The following is a 20,630-nucleotide window of genomic DNA, read 5'->3' on the forward strand; positions in this document are numbered from 1 at the left end:
TGCTTGACCTCAAAGACCAATAGTGATATAATGAATGCTTTTTCCCCAGCTATACTGTATTCATCATTTAGAAACCTATTATTCTTCAAAAGCAGATTTTTTTTTTTCTTGATGAAAGAAACAAAAAGGCTATCTTTCATTGAATAGCAATGTTTAGAAATACCTCCCTTGAAAGTGCAGGTCTACTCTTTAAGAAGTCTTTAGCAAATAAGACCCACGTTTATTTTTTTTTTTAGTGATCTTTATAAAAAATTTTCAACGTAGAAGTAAAATAATGTTTTGCTATCTGCCACTTAGAAAGTCACTGAGTTGGTTGGAAGCAAGGACACAGATGGTTGTATAAACTGCTTCTGTTTCATCTAGTCTATTTAATTATCGGTTCTCTCTACTCAGTAAGGGTAGTGTTTAATTTACAATCTAGTAGAGCTTAATCTAACCTAAAGCCTTTTTGGTCTTTGAGGAACTCCCTAATAGCTCTTCAAATGTATGTGTATCCCACTCAGAGCTCTGGCTGACTCAGGTTTCAATCTCGGAGGCCAACAGCAGAGGCAAACATAGCAGCTCCAGGTTTTGGAGCGTGAGTTAGCATAAGGCTTACCTCTAGACTCAGGAGATACTTGGGAGGGAAGATCTCATTGCTCACTACAAGTCTCGACTCTTTAGCAAAACAACCAGCATTTCTACATTGCTCTGAGGTTCGTCTTGCCAATGGCAGACCATGAATGCAGTGGGGACTGACCATTCTTAACTAAGAACAGCCCTTAGCAGCACTGAAACAATGCCTGGGGTAGACCATCAATCATGACTTTGCAAGTCACCTTCTAGCATAATACTTCTTATTTTTAATAGCCCATTCAGCAGTCAAGGTTCTTCTAGCTGAACACTGCTACAATATAAGATTGTTAACTCCTCTCCAGGACTAAGTAGCAAACAAGATAGTTTTACCTTGTGTCAGCCTGCAAGTCTTCATCTGAGCTGGTCTTCCTCCTTGGCTTGATTACAACCCAGAATTTGAACTTAAATTGCAGGTTAGGGCACAAAGATGGATGTCATCTTTGCTTTCTGAATACCAAGAAACACCTGCTTTTTTTTTTTTTTTTTTTTTTTTTTTTTTTTTACACCAGAACTCTTTGTTTCTGAAATACTTTAAGGATAGTAGTGGGAGACTCCCCTCCCCCTATTTGTGTTCCCTTTCTCTTTCACCAAGAAATTGTTCTGCAGTTTGCTTCAAGCCATATTAAAAAAAAGACAGGGAGGGGGTGCCTTTAAATCAGTTAAAGTAAATAGGTTTTAAGGCATGCCAAAGGAAGAAGGTCTTAGCATCATGTCAGAGTGCCTTATGTGAGCAAACCCAACTAAATTAGCAAAGCTTGCTAATAGGAAAATTCTTTCCAGCTGAGGACTTTAGTTAATGAGAGATGGCTCCACCTAGGAAGTCTAGCTTAAAAGTAGGCAATTGTCAGTTCTGGTGCTTTGGTCCTTCAGTGGGATTATAGACTTGTACTTGAAATGTGACTCTACAAGTAAGGCTGGTTAAGGGCATTTAGGCAAAGTGTGTGTTCATAGAAGCCTATGCTGTCAATCTTAAAGAGCATGCATCTTATTCAGCTACTCTGAAAAAAGCATGAGTGACAGAAGGGAGATGGATAGTCCTCTTTCTTAAAGACATGCTGTGCCAGCCTGAGCTGACCTCACTACTAAGGCTGTCATGAAACCAAGGTGCTCCTGGTCTAGTGACTTAAAAGCTCTACTTTCTTTCTCAGCTTTTGCAATTTGCCTTTTAAGCTCCTTTTCTGTTTTCTTCATTAAAACATTAATTGTATGAAGCAACATATTTTGCATAAAATAAGTCTTCACCAAAATCTTCCTAAAAATGCGAGCTCGGCCAAGACTGAGCTTTTTAAAGGTGTGATGATTAACAATTGCTCTTAAGATTGTCCAGTTCTCCTGCTCTTGAGTCTTCTGTACTCAGGGTGGGGTCGGAAGAAAGAAGGCAGACAGCCAATGGAGGTTATTATTCAACAATATAGGAGCTCAATGAAGAGTAGCATCAGAAAATGTGCAATATGAGCTCACCATGCCAGCACAAATTTGTTAGAAGGATGTGGATAGGTTGATTTCATGTTAGCAGGCTGTATGTCAGATCAGGTCCCGTGTGTCACACTATTCTGACTTGAGACGGATTCAGGTATTGCACAGCCGTTACAAAAACAAAATAAAAGCAAAAGGCCTGCAGAAGTTGTGCATCATGTGCTTTGGCTAATTCAAGAGAAATGCTCTTTTGTGTCCATGTCTCTCATCCAGGTCAAATGTATAGTGCTAGTTGACCTGGCATTTTCCAGATTTGGTACTAATGATGACTGAAATATAGGTTAAGGCAAAGTGCTTTGTCAGACTTAATTTGATATTTTTTCTCCAAAATGGAAGCCTTTGCTATAGGTTTTCTTGGGATCTGAGGATGGCAGTATTCTAATCAGCTGTGAGGACAGATACTTACAGTAAAAAGTTCACATCAGATGAGTAGATTTTGGTGAGGTCTGGAAATGCTTTGAGTCCAGTATTAAAAATACCACTGAAAGAGAGAAGAAACAGGAAGAATTACGTGTACTGGATCACTGAACAACAACAAAAAATGTATTTAAAGCATTCAACAGTGCAGGACAGTTATTTCCTCCTCTCTATTGTCAATCAATTAATTTATAATCAACTGTCCAAAACATAAGGATGCAAGAACAATTAAAAAAAAATCAAAATACCAGATTTATTATAAATTATAGAATCTAAAAAATGGGAACACAAAATAATAAGACAGCTAAGGAGATCTGCAGAGGGAAGTAGCCTGTGAGGTGGGTAGGGAGAAGAAAAATTATAATTCTGGATTCACTTGAGAGATTAAGGCTGCTTCAGATAATAGTCTGCACCCCAAATCCTCTATCTTTCACTGAGGCTAAGAGCTGTTCAAATAGCTCTGAAAAGGGAAACTGTCTTCAAATGTGAATACAGTTAATGCCCCTTATTTCTGAACTCCTGTAGAGTGGGAATAACTTAACAAAATATAGTTCTCAATTTTTAGAACTATTCTCCTGAAATGAAGTTGTTTTGACTACTTTCTTTTTATTGCTTTCAGATCTATAGGAAAAATCTGGAAACATCTTTCCTCTTTGCCGCTACCCTCACCACACACATACACACAGTCCTTTCTAGAGTCTTCCAAACTTTACTCAAAATCACAGAAGTTATTCTCTTTCTCATCTCTCTTTCCTATGCTGTAATTTTAGAATTTCATGGTCTGGTTACTCTGTGCTGCTCTTTAGACACTTCATGGGAATGCAGAGAATTCTTCAGGATTTCTTTCTGCCATAGAGTTCATATGAAATCAGGTGTCTATAGATGGGCTTGTCACATTTAGCTGGCAGGTATGCTTTAAAACCCTGTGTAAATATTTAGTAAATATAAAAGATGTGTATATTTCTGTTATGTCCCTTCTCGCTATTTCCTACAAAAATATACTAAGACAGCGCTTATCATAAGAAGAAAGCTAGCTGTGGAATTTTGCCAAGGAAAGATTAGTGCATTCCAGACATTTAATGGATAAGAAGAATGGCAAAATTACTGATGAATTTGTGAACGTGTTTTCCTTTCTTGCAAAAGTAGTCAAAGTTCCAACCCCTACCCTAGCTAGCTTTCTGTCAGTAAAATAAAGCAACAGGGGAAAACATTGCAAACAGTTCCAAAATGAAATGCCAAGAAACAAAACTGCTATAGCGTAAAGAGTCATCTGTAAGGCTTAAGTGCCAACTTGTTACAGGTGCTAAATACTTACAGGTATTTCAAAAGTGGGAGATTCTTAAAGGCATCTGGATCTATGTAATCCAAGTTTCTAAGATTTCGAATTTCACTGTAAAAAAGGGAGGAACATTACCACATTGATCATTAATATTTAATTATTTATCATAACAGAAATCAGCAATGTTAAAATGAAATTCCAGGGACCTAATTCCTGCAATTAGCTTTTGTACTGGCCAGCACTAGTTCATGACCACTATGCATTCTGAGCAATCTTACAATGATGAATTACCATCTGGAGAGATGCGGTCCTGGAGACTGGCTAGTTTAAGCAAGGGGGGAAGAAGCACCTGAGTTTTGATTATGTATCCTTTGTCTGCATGGTCCTAAAATCAAAGCAATCACCTGTGGTGAACCATGGTGAGAGTTTTGTGTCTGCCAAGTTCAGTAAAAAGAAAAGTTAAGCAAAACTTTCAGTATTGATATATAATAATCCTGACCGCAAACCCATTCCCCATCTTCCCATGCTGCTGGGGGGAGGAGGTGGAGAAATTGGGAGTGGACTTGAGGCCAGGAAAGAGGGAAGGGTGGGGAGAAGGTGTTTTAAGATTTGGTTTTACTTCTTATTATCCTGTTTTGATTTGATTGGTAGCAAATTAAATTGATTTTGGTTTTTTCCCCCAAGTCAAGTCTGGTTTTTGCGTGTGACCACAATTGGTGAGTGATCCCTCCCTGTCCTTGTGTTGAGCTTTTTTCATTGTATTCTCTCTCCCCCATCCCACTGCGGGGTGGGGGAAGTGAGCGAGCGGCCTTGTGGTGCTTTGTTGCTGGCTGGGCTTAAACCACACCACATCTTTACTGTCTCCAGAAGGGGATAGCCCTTTTTGCATGTTTGTTTCTATTTCTTTACCTTAAACCAGCTCTGGACACTGGTCTAATAACTCTGCTAGAACAACTCCTAGCCTTTCTTAATATAGAAACCATATAGAAGGAACAGTTCCAGTCTCTTCCTCCTGAGACTAGCTGTGGAGCAGTGGGCTGAGGGAAGAACTTCTTGCTACTTATATAGAGAAATTTGATGAAGACAACAGGTATAGATGGCATGGTGGTGCAAGTTGTATGGGTGATGTTCTGGTCTGAAGTCAGTCCAAGAAGTGGTGCTACTGGGCAGAGACTTAATGGGCAGAACCAGCAGTAGTTAATTTACCATGCCCTATCAGTGCCAAGTAACCTACATAACACAGCTATCAGGAAGTTGGGTTTTAAGGATACCTCTGCCACTGGAATCATTTTTACAGGATAAAATCAACCCAGCCAAGTTGTCTGAGAAATAAAAGTGGGAAAAGAGACATAAGACAGTAGATAAATCAGTAAGTAGATACAGGTACCAAGACTTCAGCCTCTCTATATACTGTTGTGCTGACAAAACAGTTCTGCTCTACCTTTTAAGTCTTCAGTTTTTACTCTGTTTACTCCAACATTGCAGGGAGACAGTGATGTACCTTTTACTTGCATTTTAAACTGATGTAATTAATAGCTATATTACTGCTATTACAGTGCTGTATTCAAATATTCTTCATGTCTGTAAGCTAGTTTGAACAGTATTGTTTCTGTATTTAAAAGAAATCTTCTCAGTGTCAGTCTCTTGCTTCTCTCGAATTATTTTATTAGTTATGTAGCTATCACACTCCCAACAGTGGAATTTGCTCCATAAACTTTAACTGACTTGTTTTTTCCATCATTGACTACATTTAAAATGCTGGACTCATGAGCTTCCTGGCCAGATATTCCTTTGTTGTGGACCAAACATATTCCAGGGAAAGACAGTCTTCAGATCAATCTTCAGCCTGGAAATGGATATGCATTGGAGTACCATAGAGTCATCAGGTTTTGGCTCGTTGCTATTTATAGTATTCTGCGTAAATGATTTGGATAAGCGTACTGAAAGTAAGAATTGGAAATCTGCAGATGGTTCTAAAATTGAAAGCACAAAATAATGCAATGAGATTCTATCAGATTTTGATTTATTAAGTAACTGGGCCATGAGAGGGCATGTGCTATTTAACAAAGGCAAATGAAAAACTAATTAATCTGGGAATAAAAGATTTTAAACTGCCAGATGAGACAGTTGGCACAGTAATCAGAGAAAAGGTTAAATAATGTGAGTGAGGAAATCAATATGATTCAACTGAATGTTGGGGAAAGGTTTATGTCCCTGCTGTTCTATTTCCTTGAATTGATAATGCTGGTATTAGGAAAGAAGTATGCTTTAATGTATACTGTATTTATATTTGCATTTCATCCTACACTTTGTATTACAGGGGTTTCTCAAAGTCCAAAAGGAAGAAAAGGGCCCATTGTGGTAGGCACTACAGAAATCAACAGCAGACAGCCAGTTGCTTAGAAGTCTCTAGTCAAAATAGATGAGAAAAAGGATGAGAGAGGTATAAAAAGGTAAAAGGTGATTTGACCAAAGTGAATGCTATGCTTAAGAAAAAAATCAGGAGGAAAAAACCAATTTTCCCTACTTCTAGTCCAGTCAAATGTGCCTCTTGCACTTGACTGGCTGAATATGTGGCCTCTCATTTCATACACGTGAGAAAGATCTTCAAATTCAGTTCTATTCATGAACTGTGCTGCTGTCCTTGTTTTGCACATTCAAACATCATTAATCTCAGAGTACTGGAAGGAATCCCGCCCTAAAATCAGTTTTAAAGGATATCTATAGCTCCCTCAATATTGAAGCCTATGAAGTTAGGCCCATATGGAGGAAAGATACTTGAATAGTTCTGATCTCATCAGTTAACAGTATAGTGATACACAAACTAGATTTCACAAGTTCTTTTACATTAATCAGTCATGAGTAATATACTCAAAGGTGCCTAACTGTTATATGATAGTAATTTTCAAATTGTTATCAGAAGATTGCTGCAGTGTAAAGATGACTTCCAAAGGATTCAAAAAACTAAGAAAAGCAAGTTAATTATCAGTAGATTTATTAGACAGGGTTTGCACTTTTATCAGTAAGCTTTTCTGAATTGGTGAATCGAAAAGATTGAAACCCACTGATTTAGAAAGTTAAGGTTCCCTTGAAAAGCAGCTCTAGGAAAACTATTAGTAGTTTTAGCTGCCTAAAATGCAGATAAAGCCAAAGAGTATACTTAAAAATGTCTAGTAGGCTAATTCCCAGGTATCTAAGTGTCTATGAGAGCTGATTTTATGTGACTTTTGAAATGGAACTTTGACACACTCTATAAATACAACTTAATCTTAGCATACAGTGCTTAAATTCTGCATCCAACAGCAATGTAACAATTCTGAGTCCTTCTGGGAATGAAGTGCTTTAAAGATATATAAAAAAAGTAAGAAAGACAGTTAATAGGCATCTTTGTTGACCATTGATGCAGAGAGGCAAAAGGTGCCCTGAACAAACATTTCACTTTGCAGTCCTAACTAAAATTACTTAGAGATGCTCATAAGAAAGAAGGATGCTGCTACCTACCCACAAGATAACAGAATTATTTGTGGAATATTTACAAAATTTTTCAAAGTAACTTTATAAAATATTCAGCTTCTGCTTTATTTTTAAAAGTACATAAACCAATTAAGAATTGGCTTATTTGTGCTTTAAAGAAAATCAATGTTTTAAATTTTATTTCTGGCACTCAGACTAGTAATTAAAAATGTACTATGTTCACAGTCAAACCACCACCTGACTGTCCATGAACAGCAAATCAGTTTTGCTTTTCAAAGAACATACCTAGAAAATTTTAACACATCAAGAACAGATGTGCAGAGAAAGTTACTTGATGGTATAAAGTCCTGTGTCAAGACTTACAAATAACTATGTACTTATATTCACTTACAGAAATATAAATATTTAGTTCCAAATCCAAATTAATCTAAAAATGAAACTAATAATAACTATTCAAATATTAGTCTAATGAATTAATTAATGAGACATAAGTTTGCCAGATAACTTCTAGAAAGGTTAATAAGCTACTTAATGTCCTATATGAATTTAGTAACATTTAAAAAAAGCATGAACTTTTACATATTTAAGTGGCTTCTAGATTTCATTTACCAGACATGTCTTTCATACGTGCCTTGCAATATTGACACACCCTTGAGTTTGTTCAAGACCAGAATTTGGAAATTGCAAATCTGGCCATAGGGTCTCAATATAATCACATTAAGCTGAGGTATCTGCGAAGACTAAGGACATCCAGGTCAGCAGTTCTGCAATGTTTTAAATCAGCCCTTTTTTTTTTTTCTCTTGTAATAACTTGGGACCCGTCTCTACCTTCTTAGACTTACTTTGCTTATAGCTTCCTTGGATTCTCTCACTTGTATATATACTTCCATGTTTTATTCTCCCCCCACAGCCAAACTATCCATGTTATTTCATCTGCATGCGCCTCTCAAGCCTTTGCAACACTAGCACCAGAAAACTGGCTCAGGCTCCCAACAGTCTATTCCCTACCTCCAGACTGCAGCTTTTAACAAGATTTTTCTGCACAGCACTTGTCCCAGTGCCCTGAAATTCACCACACGTATACAGCAGTCCCCCGAGATCTCTTCAGTCTCCCTCTCCAGTTGCTTCTTAGATATTTCCATCAAATCACCTCTCCTTTCTGCAGTGCCGTTATCTCACGACCTGGCTCCACGAGCTGTCCAAGAAAAGAACTGCAGCCCTGGCCCACAAGCTGGTGGAGCTGCCCCAGCCCTTGGCTCCAGCTCACTGCAGCTCACTGCAGAGATGGAGAGCAGTTCCCCCACCAGCTCTCCAAATGATGTCACATATACAAGGGCAAGCCACTTGAACCACAACCTCTGGCCCTGTTCCCAAATGCTGAGAGGTCTTTTCATTTTTGACACTGCCTCTCAAGGCATACTCCTTGAGAAGCTGGCGGCTCATGGCTTAGACAAGTGTACTCTTCGCTGGGTAAAAAAAAAAACTGGCTGGATAGACGAGCCCAGAGGGTTGTGATGAATGGAGTTAAATCCAGTTGGTGGCCGGTCACAAGTGGTGTACCCCAGGGCTCAGTATTGGGGCCAGTTCTGTTTAATCTCTTTATCAATGATCTGGACAAGGGGATTGAGTGCACCCTCAGTAAGTTCGCAGATGACACCAAGTTGGGAGGCAGGGGCAATCTGCTTGAGGGTAGGGAGGCTCTACAGAGGGATCTGGACAGGCTGGATCGATGGGCCAAGGCCAACTGTATGAGGTACAACAAGGCTGAGTGCCGGGTCCTGCACTTGGGTCACAACAATCCCATGCAAAGTTATGGGCTTTGGGGAAGAATGGCTGGAAAGCTGCCCAGCAGAAAAAGACCTGGGGGTGCTGGTTGACAGCCCGCTGAATATGAGCCAGCAGTGTGACCAGGTGGCCAAGAAGGCCAACGGCATCCTGGCCAATATCAGAAATGGTGTGGCCAGCAGGAGCAGGGAGGTGATCATCCCCCTGTACTCGGCACTGGTGAGGCCGCACCTGGAGTACTGTGTTCAGTTTTGGGCCCCTCACTCCAGGAAAGACATTGAGGTGCTGGAGCATGTCCAGAGAAGGGCAACCAAGCTGGTGAGGGGCCTGGAGCACAAGTCTGATGAGGAGCGGCTGAGGGAGCTGGGGTTGTTTAGCCTGGAGAAAAGGAGGCCGAGGGGAGACCTTATCGCTCCCTACAACTACCTGAAGGGAGGTTGTAGTGAGGGGGGTGCTGGTCTCTTCTGTCAGGTGGCTGGAGATGGGATGAGAGGAAACGGCCTCAAGTTGCGGCAATGGAGATTTAGGTTGGATATTAGGAAAAATTTCTTTACTGAGAGGGTTGTCAGGCATTGGAATAGGCTGCCCAGGGAAATGGTTGAGTCACCATCCCTGGAGGTATTCAAAAAGCACGTAGACAAGGCTCTTCAGAACATGGTTTAGTGGGCATAGTTGATGGTTGGACTCGATGATCTTGAAGGTCTTTTCCAACCTAAATGATTCTATGATTCTATGTGGTTGTGTAAGAGGAGAGCGCTTTTGGAGTGAGGAGGAGAAGGGAGTAGGGAGAGATCAGAGGAGACTGAGCAGAGAGACAGAGAAGAGGAAAAGAAAGAGTAAATTTTTCTGGGGTTCCTTCCACAGGAATGTCTTCCTGAGAAACAATGACCTAATTACAAAAGCTTTTAATTTAGTGTAATGCTACCAAGCTGCAGGTCTACTAGCAAGACAACTACACAGAGACATTGACTGCTAATCAGACACTTTCACAATTATATCTAGAAAAAATAAATACTTATGCAATTGCATGCAAGAGACAGTTCTGAATTTGTAAACATTAAGTTCGTCTCTCAGACATACTTAAAAAAGTTAAAGACAAAAAGAAAGAACAAGAAACCATTGTGAGACCAATTTAACACAATTGGGGACCCCCCCCCCTGAAGTCTTGGCCCTGATTTTCATCTTCATGGAGTGGGAATTTTGCCATTAATTACAATCAAAATGAGATCTGGCCCATTAGAATACAGCAGGTGATCAGTATCCTTAGTTTGCAGAAGTTGCTCAGCACTTGACAGGCATAGGTTCATAAAAATACAACCTATGCTTAAAGAGAGCTGAGGTCTAGAAGGAACAGAAAGTCAGGACAGAGGCACATGAACTGAATAAGGACCAAGAAAATGGAGTGCTGAAGATCAAAGCTGAAGCACACTAACAGGCTTGGCAGACAGGGATGATGACGAACACAGGATGCCTATTCACATGACACTTGACTCAAGCCAAAGCAATTAGTTCCTCCCTTCCACAAACACTAAGAAGATCTTATGTTTAAAAATAAATCTTTTTAAAACAAAACTGTGTGTATAAGTTTAAATTAGGGTAAAAAGATTATTTACATAAAACTGCACTTCATGAAAAGTCCATGAAAAACAACCTGTGAAATGACTTCTTTTCAAAACTGCTACGAGTAACTTCAACCTCCTTTAAAATACCCTATGATAATCTTTACTCAGTATTACTTTAGCAGTAATACTTTGAAAATACTATGCAAGTGGAGAACATTAAACAAATGCATAACACAACATATACATTTATCCTTGAATAATCTTGTTCTTTGGAAAGTAAATCAAACCTAACAACAATAAGTGTTAACAAATCAGAGAAGTTATGGAAGCAATTCAGAAAAATGGTCAAATTTATAAATTGCTTTCTTTTACAGCTTATATGCCACTGCCTAATTTGCCAGATGCCTGGATATTCCCTGACTAAATAATACATGTGCCTTACTTCCAAACAGATTTTAAAAACCTGGTAAGCATTTTTGAGAGGTAGGCGTAGCCGTTCTTCACAGGCTAGCTGCAAAGGTTTGGGATTTGCCTATAGCTTTTGCGAGCAGAGTTCTGGTGTCTTGTCCTGGGTAGTATTTTTGGCTCTTGCGCAGAAACAAAGAATGTGTATCTTGTATGTCTGCGTACAGTTTCTTTTTTGGTAGTGCCTTGTGAGAAATATAAGGGGTCCCAGATTACCACAACCTTTGTATAGCAGATTTGGAAACCTCCTCCCCACCGTACCCTCCCTGCAGCCTGTGCTGTAGGTGATGTGAGTGTAGGTGCCTGTGAGCTCTGCTGACCCCTGCCCAGGCCTGCAGATTCCCGGTCATGGACAGCACATCTGGGCCTGGGCTCTGGCATGGGCATGATAACGCGGCAATTCTGGACCTTACTGGTGCACTCTGGCCTGACTTCAGCGGCGCCGCGACAGAGGCATGCTTATGGCAAGGGGCACTGGCTGTCCTCCCAGGCAGGAATATAAACGTGCTTTGGGGGTGGTTAGGGACTGGAAGAGGATGAGAGAAAAGGCTTCTACTCGTATTCCTCACCACCCCTTTAGGTAGTAGAAAGTAATGAAAATTAGGCAGTGCTACAGAGCACATCACAGGAATGAGTGCCTTGGGAGACACTGGCAACACCAGAGCTCCATCCACCACTCCTTCAAACTAGTCACACGTTTAAAAGAGCACATTTTGTGGAAGAGTTCAAAAGCTTACATTACATTGCCCTTTGAAGGAGATCAGTTTTGTGTTATGAATTGAGTTCCTGAGGGAGATTTTTCTAGTCCATTCTCCACTTTGAATCTAATACAGAAACAACAGAAAACAGCTATTTAGCCAGCTAGCTCCTTTTTCCTCAAGCTGTCCTCAAGAAGCCTTTATACCCATATAATTTAAAACAGACAAGATACTACGCTGCATATTGCATGTCCTGCAATGAAATGCGATGGCCCAAGAGCATTTTATCTTTAACTTCTAATAAGGTGAACCACAAAACAAGTACCACATGAGGATTTGTAGTGCATAGTGCCACGTGCTTTACTCATTGCTTATAAAATGTTCTGCCAGTAAATGTTTTATTAATGTTCATTTGTGTTAAACAAGAAACCCTAAAGACACAACAACTGTGAAAGACAAAGAGAGAATATGAAGACAATAGGCCTGGAAAAACCATCTACAGAAGAGGGAATGGCATTATAACCAAAGATAAGTGCTGTTATCACACCAAAGCCTTCCTGTGAAACTCTTTCAGGAATATTACAGGAGGATTTTACTGGACTGAACTAGGTCTCAGGATCCCGGACTCTACTTCTGTCTCTGCCTGTCAGGTATTCTTAGAGGAGGCACTTCCACTTCCCAGCATTAGTTGCTCTCTATCTACAGTAACAGTAATGACATTATCATCTCCTTTATTTTTATTAAACGTTCTGTTTCACCTCTGTAAAGTAAAAGAAAAAAAAATTATAGAAAATAGAGCAGTGTTAAGAGATCATCTAGTTCAATCTCTTTCTCCGAGTGAAGATTAAATAGACCTATGGAGTTTCTGATTACACAGCCTTAAAGACCTCCAGTGACAGGGACAACCTCCCCAGGAAAACAATTCTGGTGTCTACTTATGCCAGCCATATGAAAACATTTCCTAGAGTCTAACATGAATCTTGCCTAATCTAATTTAAGGTTAGTATCACTTGTGCTTTGCCAAACATCAGTGTGGAAAATGGGTTGTAGCTTTCACCCCTTGCAACAACCTTAAAAGATATATCTGCCTCTGGCATGTTGTCTTTCTGGACATGAAAGTCTTTCCTCTCTGACAATGTTTTCTGGATCTGTGATGACTGACAGTGCTCTCCCATGGAACCTCTGCAAACAAAAATCTTCTCTGAACTATGCCAAACTGCAACTCATCCGAGCTTTACGACACTGGCACACTTTCCATTCCCTCATTTGAATCAGTAATGGAAACGTGGAAGAGTACCAGATGCAGGATGGATCCTATGAAGCTCTGTTCAATAAGTTACCTTCTCATTTTGACAGGGTACTGCTGAATGACAGGAACTCCTGGCATGCAGGTATCCTACCACTTCTGTAACTGCCCTAGTGCATCATTTGGTGAGGACTGGTCAGAACAAAAAGGTATAAAAACACTTCCCAGAAGCCTTTATCCGTAACATTCCCATTCTATTTCATAACCAGATAAACAGTCTTCATTTTACTAGTGCACTTCCAGAATGATTACTTATTATTCTTCATGTCTCCAGCTAGTGCCATTTTGCTCTGTGCTTTGGCCCTTCTCATTTTATTTCTGGTGCTTATATTACTGTTTTACACTTACCTTCAGTAATTTGACAGAAGTAATTCTTAGTTGCCAGTTTATTTCAACTTGCCATCAAGCTCATAATACAGTCTCACATATTTTTCACTACACTTTCTTACACTTCTATGGAAGGATACAGAAGAGCAAGGGAACGAAAAAGATGTAGGGAAAGAAAGCATAAGTCAAAAAAGAGACTGACTCCACATTACAGAGAAAGGAAATGAGAAAAGGAATATTTAGCTACAAAGGAGACAAGAATGACAACTCAAACAACATGTACATTATTTCCACAAATCCCCAAATTTATTTTATCACTGTATTCATTTATTTAATTACAGTACTTACATATGAGTGACTTTACTTAAACTGTTGAAGGAATGGGCGTCCAGACTCTGAAGTGTTTCATCTATGGAGATGTAGCTAAACACCAGCAAACAGAAAAAGAAACAAATCTCAGACCTTGGCAAGCCGTGACTAGTGCCCATCTTGCCACTTTATTTTGCCTCTCATTCTTTTTCTCATCCAACTGCCATGACACTGCCAGACACACAGACAGTGTCTAAGGGAGGAACTTTTAACAGGATTTTGATTTTGACTGATGCCTTAGATGCAGATTATACTGCAGAATACAGTTAAACCAAAAAAACAGTGCTATTAAGCAGCAAAACCAAACATATATATTTCATATTTCAGAATCATATTTCTTCCCTTTTCCCTACTTAAGATGACCTTGGAGTTTTCTAAGGGGATCTAGCCCTCAGGTAAGTTGGCATATTTCTCTGTATCGAAGCATCAGAAAGGAAGGAAAGAAACAAAGATGGTCCCTGGGCCATCACTGCAACAACTGTCGCAATCTCTCTAGAGAGAAACAGATCATCAAGGCAATCAATGCTTTGATATTGCTGAGGAAAAAAATGTGCTCTGACATGAATTTAGAGAGAAACTCTAGCCATACAGTGAATGTCGTAAAGGATGTAAGGAGTAATGTGGCTCAGAAGCAACACCAGAGAGCAAGCTTAAGAAATATTTACTTGCACAGAATTTAGACTTGAGTAGCATTTGTACTGCTAGTGATCTACTGAACACAATGAGAAAATAGCTCTACAGAGTGTCTCCACCATCATTAGGAGGATGATGATACTGGAACAACTGTTAAAGGCTTTGAAGTGTAAATAAAGTTGCAATACATCTGACTAGTGCTGATTTTCAGAGTAACTGACATTACTATTTGGGTTAAATTATCTGATTCTGTCTTTCAAAATATCTCTCAGTTTTAAAAATTATTAATGCTGGAATAGCATTTAAAAGATGTATTCCTGTATTTTTATTTACTTTTCTAATCATATTTTATACCATATGTCTAATCTATAGATCTTTTAAAATAATCGGAATGCCTTGTATATTCTTTATACTTATTGTTATTATTATTAAAATATTTAAGTACTATCTTTTGATACTCTAGATTGAAGTTACTGACTCAGTTTTTAATATTTTTGTAATTAACGTAATAATACACATACCCTGAGCAAGGCCTAGAATCACACTTAACTTTAAAAATATCCAACTGGTATTTTACATCAATTCTAATTGGGTTGTGTTCCTTAAAAAAAAAACCAGAGATGATTTTTAACATTCTTTCCATTTTTTCCAATGACAGTATTAAGAGTAATAATAGTAAATGGCAAATTAAAATGTGATCATTTAACTCAGGAGGGCTTTTTAATACAATCAATTATGGATCAGATTTTTATTTTTTGTGGAAATTTTAAAGGCGGCAAATCTTTATTTCTTTCAATGGATATTAAAAAATATTTAAGATGTTTTAAAAAATTGGAAAGAATACTTTGTGACCAGCGCATGCTCTAACAACCAGCAGATGACTAATACCACTAACTGTTCCAAGGAAATTTATGTCCTCTCCAGACTGGAGCTAAAAGCATATTACCTGAACTAATTTAAACTCTTCTAACATGAGATTTACTTTTTATTGGTCACTTTGGAGATGTATTCACAGTGTTTGAAAAGATACCAGAAAAGTAACTAGTAGAGATTGTATGACCAACAGATTCTCTTCCGACAGTAATATTGCTTTTACAAAGCTATTTGCCTCTTCCAAAAAGAAGATAATAAAAGAGGAATACAATAAAGTATTTCCAGTCTGTACCTCTGTGATTAAGTATTGCAGAGTTAGATGTTTATGTGAGATGCTTTAATTTTGATTTCCTGTAAGCAACAAACGTCTGTTGCCCAGGAAATTGGAGTTTCAGCCTTACAAGAAAATTAATTATTCCATTTTACCAGAGCCTACATTTTAACATACCAAAAGATAGGTTACATCAATGACACATTGTCCTAGTTTCAGCTGGGATAGAGTTAACTGTCTTCCTAGTAGCTGGTACGGTGCTATGTTTTGAGTTCAGTATGTGAAGAATGTTGATAACACTGATGTTTTCAGTTGTTGCTAGTAGTGTTTAGACTAATGTCAAGGATTTTTCAGCTTCTCATGCCCAGCCAGCGAGAAAGCTGGAGGGGCACAAGAAGCTGGCACAGGACACAGCCAGGGCAGCTGAGCCAAACTGGCCAACAGGGTATTCCATACCATGTGATGTCCCATCTAGTACAGGAACTGGGAAGTGGGGGCGGGGAATCGCTGCTCGGGGACTAACTGGGTGCCGGTCAGCGGGTGGTGAGCAATTGCACTGCGCATCATTTGTACATTCCAATCCTTTCATTATTGCTGTTGTCATTTTATTAGTGTCATCATTATCATTATTCGTTTCTTCTTTTCTGTTCTATTAAACTGTTCTTATCTCAACCCGCGGTTTTTTTTTTGTTTTTTTTTCCTGATTTTCTCCCCCATCCCACTGGGTGGGGGGGGGAGTGAGTGAGCGGCTGCGTGGTGCTTAGTTGCTGGCTGGGGTTAAACCACGACACACATTAAAAAAAAAAAGTTGTTCTATGTAGCGAACAGCTATATATAAATCAGCCTGACAGAAAATGAAATTAGAAATGGATAATGAACAAACATTGCATCCTCATGTTGGGGCTAGGAATTAGAGAGTACTTTTTGCGTGCTCTGTGGTCAAAATGGGTCACCTTACATCAGGCAGGCAAGTGCTTTTCTCTCACATATGAGAAGAGGCAGAAGAGCGGCAATGGGGATTCCTCCTCCCCTCCCTCACCCCTACAGCCACCACGTCCCTTCCCACCACACCGCACGTCACATTTTTACTATACTGCCTGGCTTGGAGCTGGTTGAGTTACAGTTTTGTATCTTTCAGCTGTGGGACATAAGTGGGAAGGAAACGGCTTATTTTCTTTGTGTGTTGACCTCCACTCTTCTGCTTCATAAGCAGATGTATTTGTGTGCATTAATTAAACCACATCATCATTGATGACAGGGAAATCAGTAGGTTTATTTGCTTTAGTGTCAGCTAGATAAACACCCAAAAACCACAAAAACACTTTCAAAATCTCCCCTGAGATAGGTATATCAAACAGAAACATGTATTAATGGTGCATAAACACTTACTTCCAAGTGTTCAGAGTGCCTCTAAAAACCTTTGGACTCTGGCTAATAAACTCCTAATACAACACATTAAATGTAAGACATAAAAATCGCAGCAATCGGAACTGGAAGGAGTTGCATCAGAAGAAGAAGGAAAGTGTTTAAATTCCCATTTTGAAGGCATGTTACAATTCAGCACCTCCTCTCCCTACCAGCTGTGTTTAATTTGCAGGATTTCAAAATGCCTTCAACACCCATCACAAATACAGTCATAGCTTAAACACCAAACGCACAGCTTCAGAGAAAGTCTGTTTGTGGATAACACTTTAATCACCATTGCCCATTCAGAAAGAGCCTGAGAACACAGGATTTAAAGCAGTTTGGCATGTGGTAGTAGCCACAAGGGCCCCTCCCTGCCCTTATTTTCTTCCTTCTCCCTCTCTCTCTACTTTTCTTCACTTTTTTCCAGCCTCAGCATCCCCTGTGCTGCTGCCCACCGGCTGCCCCTGTTCTCCTCTGCTGCTGATGGAGGGCAGCTTGGTGACGTGTGGGGTTCTTCACGAGAGGACAACCAGGAGCAGCTAAGGCAGTTGAAGCCCTGAGTTGGGGCTGTACTGTACGGGCTGGCACTGGGGAGCAGGGGAGGTGTGGGAGCACTGGGGTGCAGATGCTTGCTAGGTGGGGGGAGCCATGTGGTGGCACTGGCTGTGGGACAGCAGTGTGCACGGGGCGTGAAAAGGCACAGTGTTGCACAGAGGAAAACAGTGCAGCGGGGAAATGTGCTCTGCATGGGGCTGCTGGCAGAGAGCACTGTGCAATGCAGGGATGCTACTTTGCGTGGAGAAGCTGTGGAGGAAACTGCTCAGGGACTACAGGTCAGGTGTCTGTGAGGTACTCATGAATGTGACCCCAAAGCACCATCCTGAGCCCAAGAAAAAGGTTCCTTACCCTTGACCTTGAAAATACTGAATGTTCAACCTGTCCTAAGTCAGTAGGAAATACCAGATGAAGCCCTTCTACCAAGATTTAATGTATTTGCAACTTTACGGATGTGAAACGCAAATTTCTCTTGCATCTGAATACCTTACAAAACCTTTTTTTTTCAGTGCACTGATGCATTTCTAACAGGAATTAGCTTTGCACTTGAGCATTTCATTGAAATGCTTTATGTTTCATTCCTGTGGCAAAGCAGCACAGGGAAACAATCTCTACTTCTGGCTATCAAGATTACATAGATATGCATTCATTTAAGAGAAATAGTAGCTCTAAAATTTTTGTTTAAACAAGGTTCATACAGAGGACAACTGAATTTTCTATTCGGTACAGAGGAAAAAAAGGTTTATTTGTGGAAATTATATAGTAGAAACCATATAGCAAAACAAAGTGCTATATTTGGAACAGTAAAGACAGTCTCTATCACCCTATTGAAACTTCAGGACATTTTCTAGATGAGTTTACAAAGCAAAGAATGATCTGGTAATTTTCGTTGCTGATGGAAGTTATGGGTTAGGAGAGGCAATGAGACGTGGTAAATCAGAGGCCAAGACGTACACCCAAGAGCTGTAGTTAAAATACAGGTACTGATTCCTTAATCCAAAATTTATATCAAGAAGGTGGGAGTTCATGATTTGTAGTAGTAGTAATGCTATAAGAAAAATCCAGAACGGCATTGACACTATCCAAATTTAAACTGCTGTCTAATCTTCATAGGCTTTTTAAAAATAACAAGAGAAAGAGAAATGTGGTAATCCCAAAGGCATTGCACAGCAGGAGAGAGAGTGCAACACTACCACATCAGGTCATGATTTTAGGTGGCTTCCTGCTATATTCAACTGTATCTATGCTATTTTCCTACACATAAATGTGGAGTAGGGGGAAGGTGAAACTCCATATTCAGATACTCTCTTTAAAGAATAATTTGGGGAAGATAGTGACATTTGTTTTCCCAGGTAGCCTTGAAATCACAAACCAAATAAAATGACATGGATGCCAACATATTATCTTTAGATGTATAAAAAGCACCTATTCATCTTCTTTAAGGCCATAAGGTCTTTGTAATTTTGACTTTCCTCTTGAACTGAAATGCAAAGCATGCAACAGAGTGGTTATCTGTTACCATGTTACTACCAAACAGTGTAGGCAAAAGATTGGCATTGACTCATAATGCCCATGGAGAGAGACTAGGCAGCTAAGTGTCCTTAGCCTACGACGTCACTAAGTGATCTAGAGACAGGCAGTGTGAATAGCCCTTTCTCACCTCCGGTGCCATGAAGGTTAGGAAGATTGGGTGTAACAGCCTTTTGGCCACTGGAAGTTTTTGGAAGCTAGGCATCTTTAGAGAAGGGTTCACTGAGTTCTTCAGATGAACATCTGTGCTTTTAAAAATTCATAGATATTACAATTTAAGAATTTTAAAATCTGAAAAGCATCTAAGCAACGGATTATGTGTTACTGAAAGCTGAAGAAGAGTTGGCATCTTCCTACATTTAAGAAAACTCTGTTTTGAACAAAGTTTATCAGATTTATATACAATACTATCCATCATATGAGGGACATTCCCCCCCCCCCCCCCCCCCCGCCAAGCCCCCAAAACAATACACCATCTATCTGATTAAACTGAGATGGTAAATGAGGCTGCAGATATTCAAGAACAATTACTTATAAGGATTTTAGAAAGTCTTTACTTCAATACACCTGGACAAAACTATAAAATACAATTAGGCAGACCTCTATGTCCCCCCAAAGTCCTGTTTCATGAATTCTTAAATAGTAGTCCATCTCAGCCATTCAGCCAAAGCTCAGCTGGAGTTGAGACTTGCAAGGAATGTCAAGGACAACAAGAAGAAGGCTGAACAAGAAAAAAGCAGCTCTCTTGCTGAATGAGCTGGTTTGTTTAGTTAACAGTGGACACAGATAAAGCTGAGCACCAGACTGGATAAAGCCCTGAGCGGTCTGGTTGGACCTTATAGTTGGCCCGACTTTGAGCAGGTGGTGGACTAGAGGCCTCCTGAGGTCCCTTCTAAATTACATGACTCTCTGATTCTAGGGAGTGAATTGGGAGATGGCAGAGAAGTTCCCTGCATCAAATAGCCACGCACGGGATGTTAGATTATGGGCCAGCCACCAAGAAGAAGAAACAAAGGCGGGACAACTTTGTCTCAAGACTGCTGACATCAATGAGCAGTCCAGTGCAAGGGTAGCCTCTTCCAATGCAACAAATGTTGACATGAGGCAAATAGGTAGAGGCTGCTGGCTGTGATTTACGGATTATATCCATGCATGTGTTTACATACAAAGGAGGTGACACAATGGAAGTCCCTCTCATATCACACAAATGCTAATGTTTTGGTGAAAGTCCATCCCTAGTCTAGAAATGCCACAGGGTCTCCAATGAAATGAGTTACAAATCATGCTGGGAGCTAGAAACAAATTTTTAGCCAGGACCAGCAATAGAATATGTTCATTTGTTATGAAGGAAACCTTTTCTCATATTTTGGGAACAGCAAAAAAAAAAAAAAAAAAAAAAAGTTTTATAGCCTTATTTATCACATCTACTTCAGTAAAGGTGTGCTCTTATCCAAAAATGCCTAGTATGCCTTCCCATAGCTATTTCAGGTTATAACCAATGGGATGATTACCTGCAGTTCTAAAATGTAAGTGGTGAGGTAGCAAAGGTGCAAGAATATTTTCATTTCACAAGATTTTATACACAAAG

At 39.7% G+C, this 20,630-nt stretch overlaps 1 protein-coding gene across 1 annotated transcript in view; it reads right to left on the reverse strand.

Annotated features, from left to right (window-relative positions):
- TSHR (thyroid stimulating hormone receptor) overlaps positions 1 to 20,630 on the reverse strand; it is an 81,474-nt gene that overhangs the window by 32,880 nt on the left and 27,964 nt on the right. The window contains exons 3-5 of the mRNA XM_030005489.2: positions 13,753 to 13,827; positions 3,824 to 3,898; positions 2,498 to 2,572 (exon numbers count right to left, since the gene is read on the reverse strand). Coding sequence (XP_029861349.1) covers positions 2,498 to 2,572; positions 3,824 to 3,898; positions 13,753 to 13,827 — 225 coding nt within the window. The remainder of the gene's footprint in view (positions 1 to 2,497; positions 2,573 to 3,823; positions 3,899 to 13,752; positions 13,828 to 20,630) is intronic.

Source organism: Aquila chrysaetos, chromosome 2 (assembly GCF_900496995.4).
Source record: "Aquila chrysaetos chrysaetos chromosome 2, bAquChr1.4, whole genome shotgun sequence".
Taxonomy (NCBI): domain Eukaryota; kingdom Metazoa; phylum Chordata; class Aves; order Accipitriformes; family Accipitridae; genus Aquila; species Aquila chrysaetos.